This window comes from Tripterygium wilfordii, chromosome 9 (genome assembly GCF_013401445.1).
Source record: "Tripterygium wilfordii isolate XIE 37 chromosome 9, ASM1340144v1, whole genome shotgun sequence".
NCBI lineage: Eukaryota > Viridiplantae > Streptophyta > Magnoliopsida > Celastrales > Celastraceae > Tripterygium > Tripterygium wilfordii.
The window spans coordinates 1,936,589-1,950,897 of record NC_052240.1 but is presented as its reverse complement, the minus strand read 5'-3'; the positions used below and the strand labels follow the sequence as shown (position 1 = coordinate 1,950,897).

Sequence of the window (14,309 nt, the reverse complement as noted above, 5' to 3'; positions counted from 1 at the left end):
CAAGATTACCCTTGTGATCATAGCCTACTTACAGTGTATCCTGTTGTTTTATGCGAAATAATTTACATAAAGATGTTTGGTGAAGAAAAACACAGGTCTGTTGACAGAGATGGACAGATTGCAATACTGCATCGAAGATTCAGTTCAAGTCAATACAGCTTCAACCTTCCGGGTTTATACTACGTTTTATCCATTACAGTTTTTCAGTTGGATTTACATGACAGCATACAAATGCTGCTGCAAGCTCAAGATATTGAACTGGAGACCTCTTATAGGATACGCATTGTTGGGAACAGCTTTTGTTTGTGAATTTAGTCTGGTCTTTTTCTCAGTTGAACAAGAAAGCTATTTCAATACAAATTCCTAGGTGGGGGATATCATGATGGTGCCCATGAAATAATATTTCTGCATCTTATTTCCATCTTTTCTTTTCTTTTTTCTGAGCCGAAAAAATTAACTTATTTACATCTCTCCATGGCAGGGATCATCGATAACACAAACTTGACTGCAGTAGGTGATAAAAAAGTTTATCTGGAACATTCAAAGGCAACGTGATTATTTCTCTCGTCACTGTTACCATGTTGATTGTGTCCCTGCTGTCTGTAAATACCCCATAGATGACCAGAAATTGACCCTAAAACAGAGTAATAGTAGAAAAAAGTTGTCTTTCTCACAAATATCATAACAATTGTGTGTTCGTTTCTCTTTGAAATGTTTAATTCATTAGCAGTCACAATTGTCAATATTTAAATGAGTTCAATCAAGAGTTTGAACCAAAATTTCTTCCATCACATTGATTTCAAACGTTCCCGGAAAACTTTCATCATCCCGGAAAAAGTAACGATTCCGGCCAGAGTACCGTTCTCTTCTATCACCCACACATAACTTAGACGGTGTGAAAGTGCCTGTATCATCACTGCAACTAAGGAACTCCATGGATGGCATACAATTGTCTCAGACCTCCTAACTCCGGACTTCCCACTCCTCCCCAGGCCAAACTCCTCATCCGATGAAGAGGAAATTCCCGAGTCCTCTTCCATCAATTCCAATGCTGCACTTAGATTCATATGTTCTAATCTCTCTTTAACCACTTGTATTAAGTCCTCTGGCCCTCCACAGTCCATAAAAGCCATCAATTCCCCTGCTGTAAGGGTTGCCATTGCAGCTGACACGATTTCGTCACACGAATTGAGTGTAAATGGTGAGATTTCGCCTACTATTTTGTTCTCGCTGTCAACAACGGCCACAGATGTTTGCGTGATCGCCGACTGAAATATCATTGGTAAGGCAGAGGCTGCGGGGTCGTCGTGGTGAACAGCGAATATGGATTCTGTGTCGACGATGTTGAGGGAATCGATGGACTGAATCGGAGCGGGACAGAAGAGCCCGATTGAGTTGAGAAGGAATCGGATTACATCTTCTTGGGTGAGCCAGCAGTATTCACGTTTGTTGTGAAGATTGGGGGAGGGTTTGAGGAGCAGCTTCTTCCTCCGCGATTCAGGTCCCTGAATCGGAATCACGAGGTTCTGCGCCCCTTCCAGTATAAGATCTATGGCTTCCAATAAACTGAAATCACCATTAAAAAATGTCAAAATCAATCGAACGCACGGAATAGGAATACTCCAGCAATTACTAAGTAATCATGAAGATAAAGACAAAACATTTTTCAAAGACGCTGACCTAGCATGCGGTTCCAAATGCCTCACAAGCGCGGCGGCTTCTTTAGGGATAAGAACGGAGACCGAAGACTGGAGCGCCGCCCCTGGATTCGACAAATTGTCCTCTTTAGCCAAGAAAGAAATGACATCCACCATGCAAACCTTGCCGACGCATCTACATTCCTCCTCAGCTGATACGATCTTTCTGGATCTCAGAGAGCCGTGATCACAGCTCCACACGCTTAAATACGATTCTCCCAACCGCTTCAGAGCGGAGAGCGCGTCACCGACGGTGGCGGAGACGGAAAGCGACCTCAGCACAGGCTTTCCAATGCATAGATCAGATACCTCATGCGACACCAGACTCACTGCCATACACAAGAGCAACGGAACTAGAAAGATCTAATAAGGAAAAACTGCTGGAGAGACCAAGAGATTTTGTGGCTCGGAGAGAGAGTAGAAAGAATGGGTTGATGGAAGTATAAATAGAAATAGAAAACGCGTGAAGTGGTGACCGCCTGACCGGGTGGTGTGTACTGGAATTTTGTTACGGAATTGGGACAAGTAACGAAAAGGCCCCTTTACTTACGAAAAAGGGTCAATCAGACCTCTCTACTTTTTTTTCGTGCCAACGAAGCCCCTATACTATGAAAAACGGACCACGTTAGCCCTTCGAGCTAATTTTCCTTCAAATGTTACTGACGTGGATTTCATTATCTGACATGAATTTGTTATAAATTGAAATGAAAAATACGTGTAAATTGTAACAAATATCAAAACAAAACGGGTTGTTTATTCATTTGGGCTAAACCCTAAAATTTATCCTCTTTCCTTTTTCTTTCACATCTACGAACATCGTCATCTCCTCCAGCCCCCCTCCCATTGCAGATCTTCTCTATCTTTTTCAGGTATGTATTCACTCTGGTTGCAGCTTTTTTCTTCGTCTTTGTTATGCCATTTATTTCGGTTTGGGTTCGAATATGATGTTGGGTTTCAACGTATGGGTTCTGATTTTGGAGTTCATGGTTAGGGATTTCGATTTGGTTTAGATTTCAATTAATGGGTTTTGAATTAGGGTTTATAGTGTTCGAATTTGGGTTTTATCATGTGGGTTTCAGTCACTGGTTTCAATTTTTGGATTTTAGGTTGTTTTTGATGTTGGGTTCAATTTCGTTCCTGTGTTTCTTTCAGTTTTCATCTGTCTATATTGTTGTTTATTCCATTGAAATGGTCAATCGAAAAAGCAGAGCAGTGAGAAGACGTATTTCAATTGATGAGGTTAGCCTGATTTTGGTTTAAGTTTGCACATGATATTGAGCTGTTTTGACCACTCTACTGTTATTGTTACAGGGAGCATCTAGTGGGTGTAGCAGTGACGACAATGAACAAGAGGAAGAATTCCTCCTTGAAGATAATTCTTCGGAGGATGATGAAGAAGTTATTGCAGCGAGAGAGAAAGTGAAAAACTATGGTAGAGGTTGGAAATCTGTGGCTCTACTGCAGGAAAGTGATAATGATGATAATGGTGTAGGTGAAAATGAGTCTGAAAGTGATGGTGGCAGTGTTGAAGTTAATGTTGGGGATGGTGAAATGGATGTTTCAGATGCTGATAGTGAGTCAGATGGTCCTAACAGTGAGTACTTAGAGTCTTCCGATCCTGGTAGCTATAGAGATAGCACTGATGAAGACGAAGACTTGAGAGATGATGCAATTAGAAAGAAGAGCAAATTTCCAAAATTCAAAAAGGATGAAGGTATCCCTACTTTTGAGCTGAGTATGTTGTTTGATCGCAATGCAGAATTTAAAGATGCTTTGAACAATTATGCTATCATGACTAGGCATGACATACGGTACACTAAGAATGAACCTAATAGGTGTAGAGCTAAATGTGGGTGCTAAGGACTGTCCATGGCATATATTTGCATCATTTAACAAAGAAGTTGGTGGTTTTCAAATTAAGACTTATGTTCATGAACACTCTTGTGATCCTAAAAGGGGTTTGAAGAGGCTGACCACTAAGTATTTAGTGTCGAAGTTTTATGACACAGTTGCAGCCCATCCAGACATTAAGATTAGATACTTGAAGCCTTTTATGGAGAGAATTTTGGAGTTAGATGTGAACTTGACTCAATGCAAAAGGGTTAAAAAGAGTATATTAGCAGATTTGGCAGGGAATTGTTTGAAGGAGTATGGTAAACTAAGGGATTATGTTGAGGAGCTTGTGGTATCTAACCCTGGGACCACAGTGAGTTTGCTTACTGACAGGCAGAATGAAGATGATCCACCAACATTTAAATCCTTTTATTGTTGTTTTAAGAGTTGTAAGGAGGGTGTTCTTAATGGATGCAGACCAGTGTTAGGGATAGATGGTTGCTTTTTGAAAGGATTGGTTAAAGAAGAGTTGCTAATAGCAATTGGCAGGGATGGGAATAACCAAATGTTCCCAGTCGCTTGGGTTGTTGTATTAGTTGAGAACACAGACACTTGGACTTGGTTCTTGAACTTATTGAGGCATGACCTAGGGACTGCTGAAGGTGAAGGCTGGACATTGATAAGTGATAGACAAAAGGTATGTCATTGTGTTTTAGTGTCAATTTCTTCTATTTACTTTGCAAGTTACTATGTTAATAATTATTTGCTTTTGTATGTATGTAGGGGTTGGTTGGCGCTGTTGCGGATACATGGTCGAAAGCTGGACACAGATATTGTTGTCGTCATTTTTATGCAAACTGGTGCAAAACACATGCTGGTAGGCAGTTGAAGAACTTACTCTGGGCCCTTGCAAAGTCAACAAACATATCTGATTTTAATTTGAAATACAAGGAATTGGAGAAGGTGCATCCTGCTGCAGCAAAGGATTTGATGCTAGTTGATCCCAAGTACTGGTGCAAAGCATTCTTTAGTCCATTTTCAAAGTGTGACTCATGTGATAACAACTTATGTGAAGCTTTTAATGGCACCATTGTGGAAGCGAGAAGCAAATCTATCATATCTATGCTTGAAGATATTAGAAGGGCAGTGATGCGAAGAATTAGAGACAAAAGAGTTGGTGTAGCATCATGGAAAAATGATTTTGGTCCTCTTATCAAGAAAAAATTACAGAATAATGTCAAAGAAAGTCATATGTGGGTGGCTGAATGGAATGGAGGAGGTAGCTACGAAGTGAAGTGTGGGAGAAGTCAGTATGTAGTTCGATTGAGGGAGGGGGTGTGCTCATGTGGGGCATGGGAACTTTCTGGAATTCCATGTCTTCATGCTATCCGAGCAATACATGACAATGGTGAGAGGTCTGAAGACTACATCAATCTCTAGTATAAGACTACAACTTATTTGAGGGCATATTCAAGACCATTAGAGCCAATTAGGGGGGAGAACTTGTGGCCTAGAAGTGATCAGGATTCTGTGATTCCTCCAAAATTACGAAAAATGCCTGGGAGACCGAAGAAAAAGAGGAGAAAAGAACTTCATGAAAATGTTGTGAAAACCAAGTTGAGCAGAGAAGGGAGGACCATGACTTGTCATGTGTGCAAACGAAAGGGTCATAATGCTAGAAACAAGTCTTGTCCCGGTAGGCGTGGTGCAAGTAGCCAAGCCAGTGACCTTACAATGGCACATACAGCAAGTCAGGGTGCATTTGACACAGTTGTTGCTCATACAAATGCTACTAGCAGAGGCATTGTGCCTATAGAATTTCTTAGTAATTCAGTAGTAGCAACAAATGTTGGTGCAATAAGTGGTTCAGGTCAAAGAAGTGAAGGACAATCTACCAACTCTATGGCAGCAACAAAGGCTACATACATTAGTCCCTTTCACAAAGACTGTAGGCCAAAGACCAAGCCAAGGAAGAGAACTTTGCTATCTGGACTAGGCCTTTATATCAATCCCGACACAGGTCGATCAATTCTCAATGTAAGTGTTCAACCATCTACTAACCTTAATTCTTCATTATGTTGTTGTTAAACTTTGCATTGTGAACTAAATGCAGTAACACATATTTCTTGTCTATTTTGTAGCCTGGAACTTCCATGTCTAGGGTGATCGATCGTGGAAGTCAGAATTCTAAAACGAAGAGGAATGCATCGAAGCCTGACTCGTAGATGTTATGACTACTGTTTGTTGTTGCCTCTTATCATATTATGACTACTATTGGTTCTTGAATTTGTATTAAAACTTATCTGGATTTGTATTAGGATATGTTTGAGTTCATGGATTATGTCTAGTTTGTAGTATTCTGGTTAATTGAAGCATGTTAGTTATCTGATTGGTTTTAAGTTGACTTATTTGAAATACATGCATTTTTTCTCTGTAACTACCTGAAATGAGGGTCTCAATTGACCCCTTTTTGTAAACTTCAAGGGCTCATTTGATCCCTTTTTAAACTTCAAGGGCTTATTTGATCCATTTCTAAAAGTATATGGGCTTTAAACATTGATAATTGTAATTTTCCAGAATTCCATAATTCAAGTTTTTAAATTATCCATTTAAAATTTTGTGACACGTGTCAAAAATTTATTGGTCAATGACACCTGTAATACACGTGTAATTCAAACAAAAATAATTAAATTCCACGTCATCCACTAACTGCAACGTCAGCATCATTTGACGGAAAATTAACACGAAGGGCTAACATGGTCCGTTTTTCATAGTATAGGGGCTTTGTTGGCACGAAAAAAAGTAGAGGGGCCTGGTTGACCCTTTTTCGTAAGTAGAGGGGTCTTTTCGTTACTTGTCCCTTACGGAATTAATACATCAGTGGGTCCCGCGAATATAATTAAGATTGATTTAGGAGGTTAGATGAGATTGTTTGATTTATCTGGTAGATATTTTCCGTCCACTAAGAAACGTGTTTTGCAAAACACAATTAATTGATCCACGGTCTTCGCTCTAATCCATGTTTGTGAGCTCCACAAAAAATTATTTCTAGAATAATTGTGGACAATCGATATATATAGATTAATTGGAGAAACTACAATTATCGTATGACTTCATATGAAGCACAGCAATTTGATATGGACAAACACACACACGGACACAGGCGTGATTGAAAGCGAAGTAAGCTTTGAATACATGAACACAGCCAACCACAGACGAATTATCGTACAGACACATCTTGGTCTGAATTTTTCCGAGCCACACGTGATTTATATGGTACATAAAATAGAATATTCTTTAATCCCTAGAGGCCTAGACATCGCACTTTTCCGAGCCACACGTGATTTCAAGACCCACCGCAGAGGTAAATCCGGTGATTCGTAAGCACTGACGTGTAAAATTGTCAAGAGATATGGACCCTATGTATCTCACTTTGTCCGTTTGCATGCAACAAAAAGACAACAGTTATGGGCGCCGGCGGTGTACCGAATTCCTATACTACTACGGGACAGAGTAAGCAAGTGTGCTGCCTGCAGTAGCCACTAGCTTTTTCTCCGTGTTTCTGCCGCGTTTGCTTTTGGATATCTGGTGGAGTGTACATGACCAAAACGACAAACGAGTCGTTGTCATTCGTCATCGCCGTATGTACGGTTCGTGCTTCTGCCACGCAATCACTTACATACATGTTGTGTCGAGAGGTTGACGCTTTTGGTGACAGACCAATTAAAACAAGCGATGATTTCCAAAAATCCAAATGCCACGTGCCGGTGGGGAAGCAAACTGGCTGAAAGGGCCTCAATTGCCTAACCTGACCTATTGAGTGTTCAGACATGTTATTCTAATCTACTGCATCTCCACATATCATTTACCCCCGACAAAAAAAAAAAAAAAAGAGCAAGAGTAACGAAATTCATCCTTGTTTCCCTGCAGGGAATGGAACAGCTTTCAGATGGAAGGCACCAACAATCATCAAGCCGGCTAAACATAGGAATCATCCAACTCAAATCTGCTCGATCGAATAAGCCAAGACAGATCATGTAATAGGCCTTCACGCGTTTTGCTCGTTATGGAAGAATTACCATAAAAAAAAAAAAAGTGGAACATCGGAGCCCAACCATTCAATCTAAATCCACAAAAATCTGCATGACATTGTTAACTTTAAAGCAAACTGGGCTCTATGGGCCTCAATTGCCTAACCTTACCTATTGAGTGTTCATACATGTTCAGCTGAATATTAGTAGAGAATCTTAAATTATACCAAACAAACTGCATCTCCACATATCAATCACTCCCCACCAAAATAAAAGAAAAGAGCATGAGTGAAATTCATCCATGTTTCCCTGCAGGGAATAGAACAGCTTTCAGATGGAAGGCACAAACAATTTATCAAGCTGGCTAAACATAGTAATCCTCCAACTCAAATCTGCTCGATCGAATAAGCCAAGACAGATTATGTAACAGGCCTTCACGCCTTTTGCTCGGTATGGAAGAATTACCATTAAAAATTAAGTGAAATTTTTGGAGCCCAACCATTCAATCTAAATCCACAAAAATCTGCAGGACATTGTTAGCTTTAATCAGGATACTCGAGAAATTAACGAAGCTGCATGCAATAACTGTTTAACTACTTTAACCATGCAAAGTCAAATGCAGCAATCTAATGATCTATACAAGAAGAGAAAATCTTCTCATATCCACATTAGAATTCTCAGTTGTGTACTTAACCAGGTCTCTACGCTGTAAACCTTGGCACAACAACGGCAGAATTTTTTTAAGAACAAGATTTAATTCACTCCATGGTGATATGAATATGCTAGAAGCAGGATATAACTAGTTATTCCTACATTTGATTCCGGTCAACAGGTATAACCATTAGACAGTTGACTTCACTGCACCTTTTACATTATTAATTGAGCAATTTACTAGATGTTTCGGCCCTTTCGGGTCTTAAACCTTTGCCAGACAAATTTTAAATAAAAGTGTAGAGAATCTAAAATTCAAGGTACCTTGAAAAGCTTGGCCAACTAACAGACATAACTAACCTCCAAATCTGGAAATGGGTCATATGATTTCTTTTCCTTTGTGTTGAACACAGTAATCCCTTTGATTCTCTGAACTCCAAGCTGAGTAGCGATAAAACTCTGCGAAGCAAGGACGATAATTCAGAATTCATTTACTTCCTACTTCGTCAAGCCTAAAGTACAACCAAAACTAGAATAATAGAAAGTACAAAACTAACATTTGGATTCACAATCTTCCTGAAAGTTTTCATTACAGCCCATTCATCCAATTAGAAGAGAAAAAGTAAAATCCAAAACTTTCTGTGTGAATATAAAAATCCAGATGAATTGTAGATCTTATGAGATCCCAAAAAGATTGTCCATGCAGAAGAATTTGGGCCTAAGATTTAGCCTAAAACCAAAGGACTATATGTAAGTGAGCAAGTCAGAGATAATTCTTCATACCAAGTGGAAATCTGTGCTTCCAAATGCCTCTACATTTGGTATAACCTGTAAATAGGCATCATAACCACATCAGTAGCGTTAATATACCCGTGGAGAAAGAGTTGGGGGGAGGGGGAAGGGGAGGAAGTTCACAGAATTAGTAATAAAAGATATGTTCCTCCCAGCTCTGAATCTTTCATCAAGTTGATCCTAGACACTATTTCTTCAGAACCACGCCTGAACGTTGAAATGGCATACTAAACTCATTAAACAAACATTTTCTCCATGCATACACAGCACAACTAATAAGCAAAATGCAATACGAGAAATTAGACAACTCAGCAATAATGTTTACAAAAGACAAAATGCCCTACTGTTGTTTGGAGGCCATTAATCATAATAGCCATCTCCTCTTCACTTGAGTCAAATTGTGACAACCTAACCTCAAAGGGGCCCAGTTCCTTATCAGTCTGATTTGTGAGATTCAGGTGTACCTGCAGAAGTGAAATTAAACAATAACAATTGCTTCAGTTAGAACCAAATAATAAACTTATAGCACGATCAGTGCAATCAACAGCAAGGATGATTGACTATTCACCACAGTGTACTTATGGAAATAAAACTTCAAACAAACTATAATTACCGAAAAGGGTTTATCCAAGTTGATTACAGCAGGAGCCTCCACAACATGTAACTCGACCTCCTTTTGAATAATGGGCTGCAGGCAAGTATTTCTGAAAAGTGAGGATGAACATTCGTTTTATCTGGCAATACACATCACATATACTTACATACAAATATATAGACACAGGGTTTTATTTATTTATTTATATAATCTGCATTAATGTAGAGCCCTACAAGAAACATCGGCTGCAACCTTATTATCCTGAAACTTCCAATGCTAAAAGAAAGAGATTTCTGAAAAACAAAGGGTTGATTGCTCATGCTACACCTTGCAATGAACATCTCATTGGATGGAAACAAATGTCAACCCGTACCATGACCTTGCTTGTCTACCAATGTATGGATAGATGCAAGTCAAGGTTCCTTTGAAGCATTCACCGCAAATTTTTAAATATGAACACGCTGCAGGATTATAAATTGGAGCACCCATTTATATGGAAGTGTTGATTAAAATATACGCAGAACGAGTTACCAGCTGATAAGTTTTCCTAGGTATGTCCCATAAAAAAGCTAAATCATGGCCAAATTCTCATTCAAGGTCTGACTTAATAGGAATTGAAGAATGACAACCAATTGAGCAATCCAATTTTATATAGCACGTGAATAATGAAATACATGACCATGTGATCAGACAATAAATAAATTAATGAAACACTCTTCTTTTAATACACTTCACTTAGTTTACTGGATGTCTTACAAAGGAAAAATGTAACACTCACAGTGCCAAGAATTTGCTGCGTCTGTAAGCGACCAGGTTCCCCCAAATTTGTACGCCATGTTATCTGAAATTTACCAAGAACATTGCTTTGGACAGGACCATGTGAAGTCGCTCTTAACTGATAAAGAAAATTATGTATTCCTCCACCAGATCTAATAAGGACTGGTGACTTGAATATTTCACTGTCATCATATGGTCAAAAACAAAAGGCAAATGCAATAAGATTGGTTTTTTCAACCATTAAAAAAATGACACAAAATACAGAACTTCTTCAATGAAAATAGTCAAGGTATATAGCCTGTAAAATCTTAAATACATAATGCCAGATAATAAGTGTGATGCAGATCTCGTCCCAGAATTGTTCCTGGAATTATGTTCATCAGCCTTTAGTATTGTCGCGCTCCAATGCTGAGCTGGCTCAAAGTCAACTTGGTCCATATAAAGGTTTGATTTTGTGTGGTTTTCGATGCACGCCTCTAAAAATGTATTTCCCTGAGATCAAATGTGCCAGCAATTACCGAAATGACGAATTGGCAGAGATGATTCCAAATTGACTCTAAAATTATGATATCTTAGATCAAATCACTCAAATAGAACTCATCATAATGGGTACTTAGTCACTGATGACTTTTATAATGTCATATCACATGGACTAGCAAGCTAACAAAGAACAAAGGAGCTAAAGTACTGTTGCATTTACAAAGACATTCGATTCAATTGTATTAACAATATAAGTGTGCATTTTAAGCGAACCTTTGATTGGATTGTTGATAGCAATGCCAATGAACGTGGGCCACTAGCGAGCCACCCGGTAACTATTCTTTAAGAGCTCTGTTCAAGCTCAATTTGTTTAGTAAACAAGCCGAGCCTAACCTTGATTTTGAAAGCTCGTTTAACAAACAAGCTTAAGGTGAGCTTACTAAAGCCGCTGGCTCGAAGGCCTCCAATATGTTCTAACACATGTTCAAGTATACAATAAATGTAAAGTTTAAGCAAGTCACATGCACTAGGCTCTCGCAATGGAGGATCAGGAAAAGCAGCCTTACCCTCGAATCCAGAGAAGCTATTTCCAGGACTGAACCCATGACCTAAGTGTGGAGAATTTATTTAAACTCAGCTGATTATAAACAAGCCAAGCTCAAACCTTTAATTTCACCGCTCGAAGAAGCTAGGTTAAGCTCGAGCAGCATTATAAATTAGAGCAAAATGCACAGCTAACTTGGTATTGACCTTTAGAACACCAATGATGTAAATATAGTAAAGATTCATTAACTTACACTAGGCAAATGTACTCACGTACCTTGACAACACGAACCTGCACAGGAGAAAAACAATCAATACAGATTTCAGATGTAAACACAGAATTTAAAGTTCACACAAGATGTTGCAACACAAGGAAGCAGCAATGCCTGTGATATTAGTTACAACTTACAATTAGTAATATAATCAAAATCATGTCAGGTACACGCAAAGTCCACCATCAGTACATAACAGATCCATACCTTTGTCCTAACTGAAAGTGGATTGGCAACAATGAACTTGAAAAACTGTGGAAGATATTTACGCTCGCCATCACCATCATTGTACAATGCAGTGCACACCAACCTAAAAGTAGTAACTCCAGAGGAAATAATCATATTAAACTACATGATACACACACACATATATTAATAACCCCCTTTAACATACAAACTAAGGGACCCAACATATAGCACTTACGTATGAGCACCAAGTTCTTTCACATCATGCTCAACAATAAAATCATAACGCCCTCCTGCACGTATTGATTCAACAGATGACTTTGATGTATCCAAAAGAAGGATCCTCTGTCTCTCGGTTTGGATTTCTGCCTACAAGCAACAAAAGACAGAAAGAATAATTGAAGCAGCAGCATACAATAGGATCTTTTTTTTAATTATTGGAAAAATATTTTATTAAAGCACCAAGGGGATGTAGGCATGCAGCCCAAATAGAGTGCATGTATAGGATCCAACAATGGGCGGGACCAGGGATAGACAGGATATACGCAAACCTTACCCCCACTAGATTTGCTTAAGTTTACCCTCAAACCAGAGATGGATTGAAAGCCTGAAGGATGGGCCGAAGGTTGATAACTTTATCCACACTTCCTCCACAAAAACACAAGAGTATCATACTATCGTCAGCATACAATATATTCGAGATTGTGACGAAATTTGATCTATTGTTGATCTTGGCCCCTTCAAGAAGACCATTTGAGACTGCTCTACCTAACATACAACTCAAGATATCCATTCCGAGAATGAATAAGAAGGACGATAAAGGGTCACCCTAACTAACTCCTCTAGAAGAATGAAAGAACTCAGTTGCAGCACCATTCACCAATTGAAAAAGATGCAGATGTCATCAGGAAACCCTTTATTAATCCATGTATTAATTGAAGACAATTCAATTCCCATTAGACCAATCAGTATAGGTGAACTACATGAAACCTATTACAAGGTTGGTTGCATTAGAGTCTGCGATGACCTATGAGCTTGCATGCAAAAGTGCAAAACCACCATACCAAAGGATGCATCAAAGAAGTTCTTTCTCCAGCAAAAATGGTTTAATGATTAGGTATCCCTTGAGCTACTCACATGCCAATACCATTTAGGTCCAGCATGACCAGCACCATCCTTGGAGAATCCTAGTTCATAAATCAAGCATTCACATACATTCTGTCACAAATTCTATCACTTCTAAATTGAACAGTTCCAATATCTTTCCAATCGATGTCTTTATTAAACAGAAAGGGAGTTGCCAGAAGCAGTGCAATTCTAGATTGAACATCAACAAGCAGTGCAGCACAGCTGGCCATTTCAAGCATAAATCAATTATGGTCAATTGGTCATTAAGCTGTCAAATGTGGCAATTACAACCTTGAGTGTCAACTCCCCACAGAAGACTCAAGAAATGATACACTTACCTTGATAATAACGTCTCTAACCTCGAAATTAGAACTGTTGTTGATACTTATGTAGCTACAAAAAGTTTCTCCCAAATATATTGCCCTGCGAAAAACACACTAGCTTTCAGAAGCCAAGAGAGAGGCAAGTCTAGTCGAGAAAATTAAGGAGAGAAAGGAAGAGAGGGACAACCCGAATGACTGGGGGAGCATAAGGAGGCCAGAAAGGCCAATGGAGTCGCAGGGGTGGTGCAGGACGAATCTGGCTCGGTAGCTGAGATCCGCGGAGTCTGCGGTGCTGGTCTTTCCGCCGATGTGACCATCTATAAGAGGCGGGAGATGGGACGCGGCGATCGGATCATCGAAGATATCCTCGCCGACGATAAGATCAGCGGGGTCGACAAGGAGAGGGGTGTCTATGTGGAACGAGGGCCTGCATAGCCTCATCACCCTGAAGGCTAGGGAGTGCGTCCCCGTCGAACTCATGATCTCCTCTCACACAATCTCTCTCTCTCAGAGTAGAATTAAACAACACAATTCGAGTGCAGTTTCAGACGAATTCATGGACCGATCCGGTCTGACAATCACTTTCTTAAAAGCCTGTTTGGCTCTTTAGGGCTTGCCCATTTAGAGTGTTAGGTCCGGAGATGTTGAAAAGTGTTTATACCAACGGTCTCAAACGCCTCAAATAGTTAAAGCTTGAGAGCTATTCGGGCCGAACCCAACCCTCCCCAACACCCTAAACGGGCAAGACCTCATGTTCCGTTTGATTGTAGTGCTAGTTTTGGACGACAAACACGACACCAGGCAGCCCAGAACAAAAGAGCAAATGCAAATGGATCACTCTGGCCACGATCAAGACGCAATCCTCAGAACAATGCGTAGGTTCAAATAGCAGTTCTACCTATAAATCTTCAAAGTTACAGAGGAGCCATGGCTGCGTACTCGTCAACAGAGAGAAGCCCATGTTCTCCACCGGAGACTGGCTACTGGCCTACCATCATCTG

General features: G+C 39.7%; 4 protein-coding genes across 11 annotated transcripts; 2 read left to right on the top strand and 2 right to left on the bottom strand.

Moving 5' to 3' along the window:
* Positions 1-618: 618 nt before the first annotated feature.
* LOC120005648 (CBS domain-containing protein CBSX5-like) lies at positions 619-2,124 on the bottom strand. Its single transcript, XM_038855411.1, has 2 exons — positions 1,681-2,124; positions 619-1,566 (listed from the first exon to the last, which is right to left on the bottom strand). Exons 1-2 carry the CDS (start codon positions 2,031-2,033, stop codon positions 789-791), a joined length of 1,131 nt encoding a protein of 376 aa, XP_038711339.1. The 5' UTR covers positions 2,034-2,124; the 3' UTR covers positions 619-788.
* Positions 2,125-2,638: 514 nt separating this feature from the next.
* On the top strand, positions 2,639-4,970 carry LOC120005493. Its single transcript, XM_038855136.1, has 5 exons — positions 2,639-2,701; positions 2,850-2,936; positions 3,009-3,411; positions 3,497-4,227; positions 4,314-4,970. The coding sequence occupies exons 1-5, from the start codon at positions 2,639-2,641 to the stop codon at positions 4,968-4,970; spliced, it is 1,941 nt and encodes a 646-aa protein (XP_038711064.1).
* LOC120006536 lies at positions 4,900-5,914 on the top strand. Its single transcript, XM_038856594.1, has 2 exons — positions 4,900-5,567; positions 5,672-5,914. Exons 1-2 carry the CDS (start codon positions 5,085-5,087, stop codon positions 5,753-5,755), a joined length of 567 nt encoding a protein of 188 aa, XP_038712522.1. The 5' UTR covers positions 4,900-5,084; the 3' UTR covers positions 5,756-5,914.
* A 1,712-nt stretch (positions 5,915-7,626) lies between these two features.
* Positions 7,627-13,936, bottom strand: LOC120005875 (probable trafficking protein particle complex subunit 13 homolog). Of its 8 annotated transcripts, XM_038855741.1 has the most exons (14): positions 13,496-13,935; positions 13,324-13,408; positions 12,096-12,226; positions 11,879-11,981; positions 11,677-11,691; positions 11,423-11,464; positions 10,693-10,868; positions 10,378-10,558; positions 9,618-9,692; positions 9,349-9,468; positions 8,996-9,040; positions 8,573-8,671; positions 8,027-8,084; positions 7,627-7,870 (listed from the first exon to the last, which is right to left on the bottom strand). In XM_038855741.1, the coding sequence occupies exons 1-13, from the start codon at positions 13,786-13,788 to the stop codon at positions 8,064-8,066; spliced, it is 1,386 nt and encodes a 461-aa protein (XP_038711669.1). In that variant the 5' UTR covers positions 13,789-13,935; the 3' UTR covers positions 7,627-7,870; positions 8,027-8,063. The 8 variants fall into 8 exon arrangements, with proteins under 8 accessions (XP_038711669.1, XP_038711668.1, XP_038711663.1 ...); XM_038855740.1 differs by having other exon boundaries at positions 7,627-8,084; XM_038855735.1 differs by lacking the exon at positions 8,027-8,084.
* Positions 13,937-14,309: the final 373 nt, after the last annotated feature.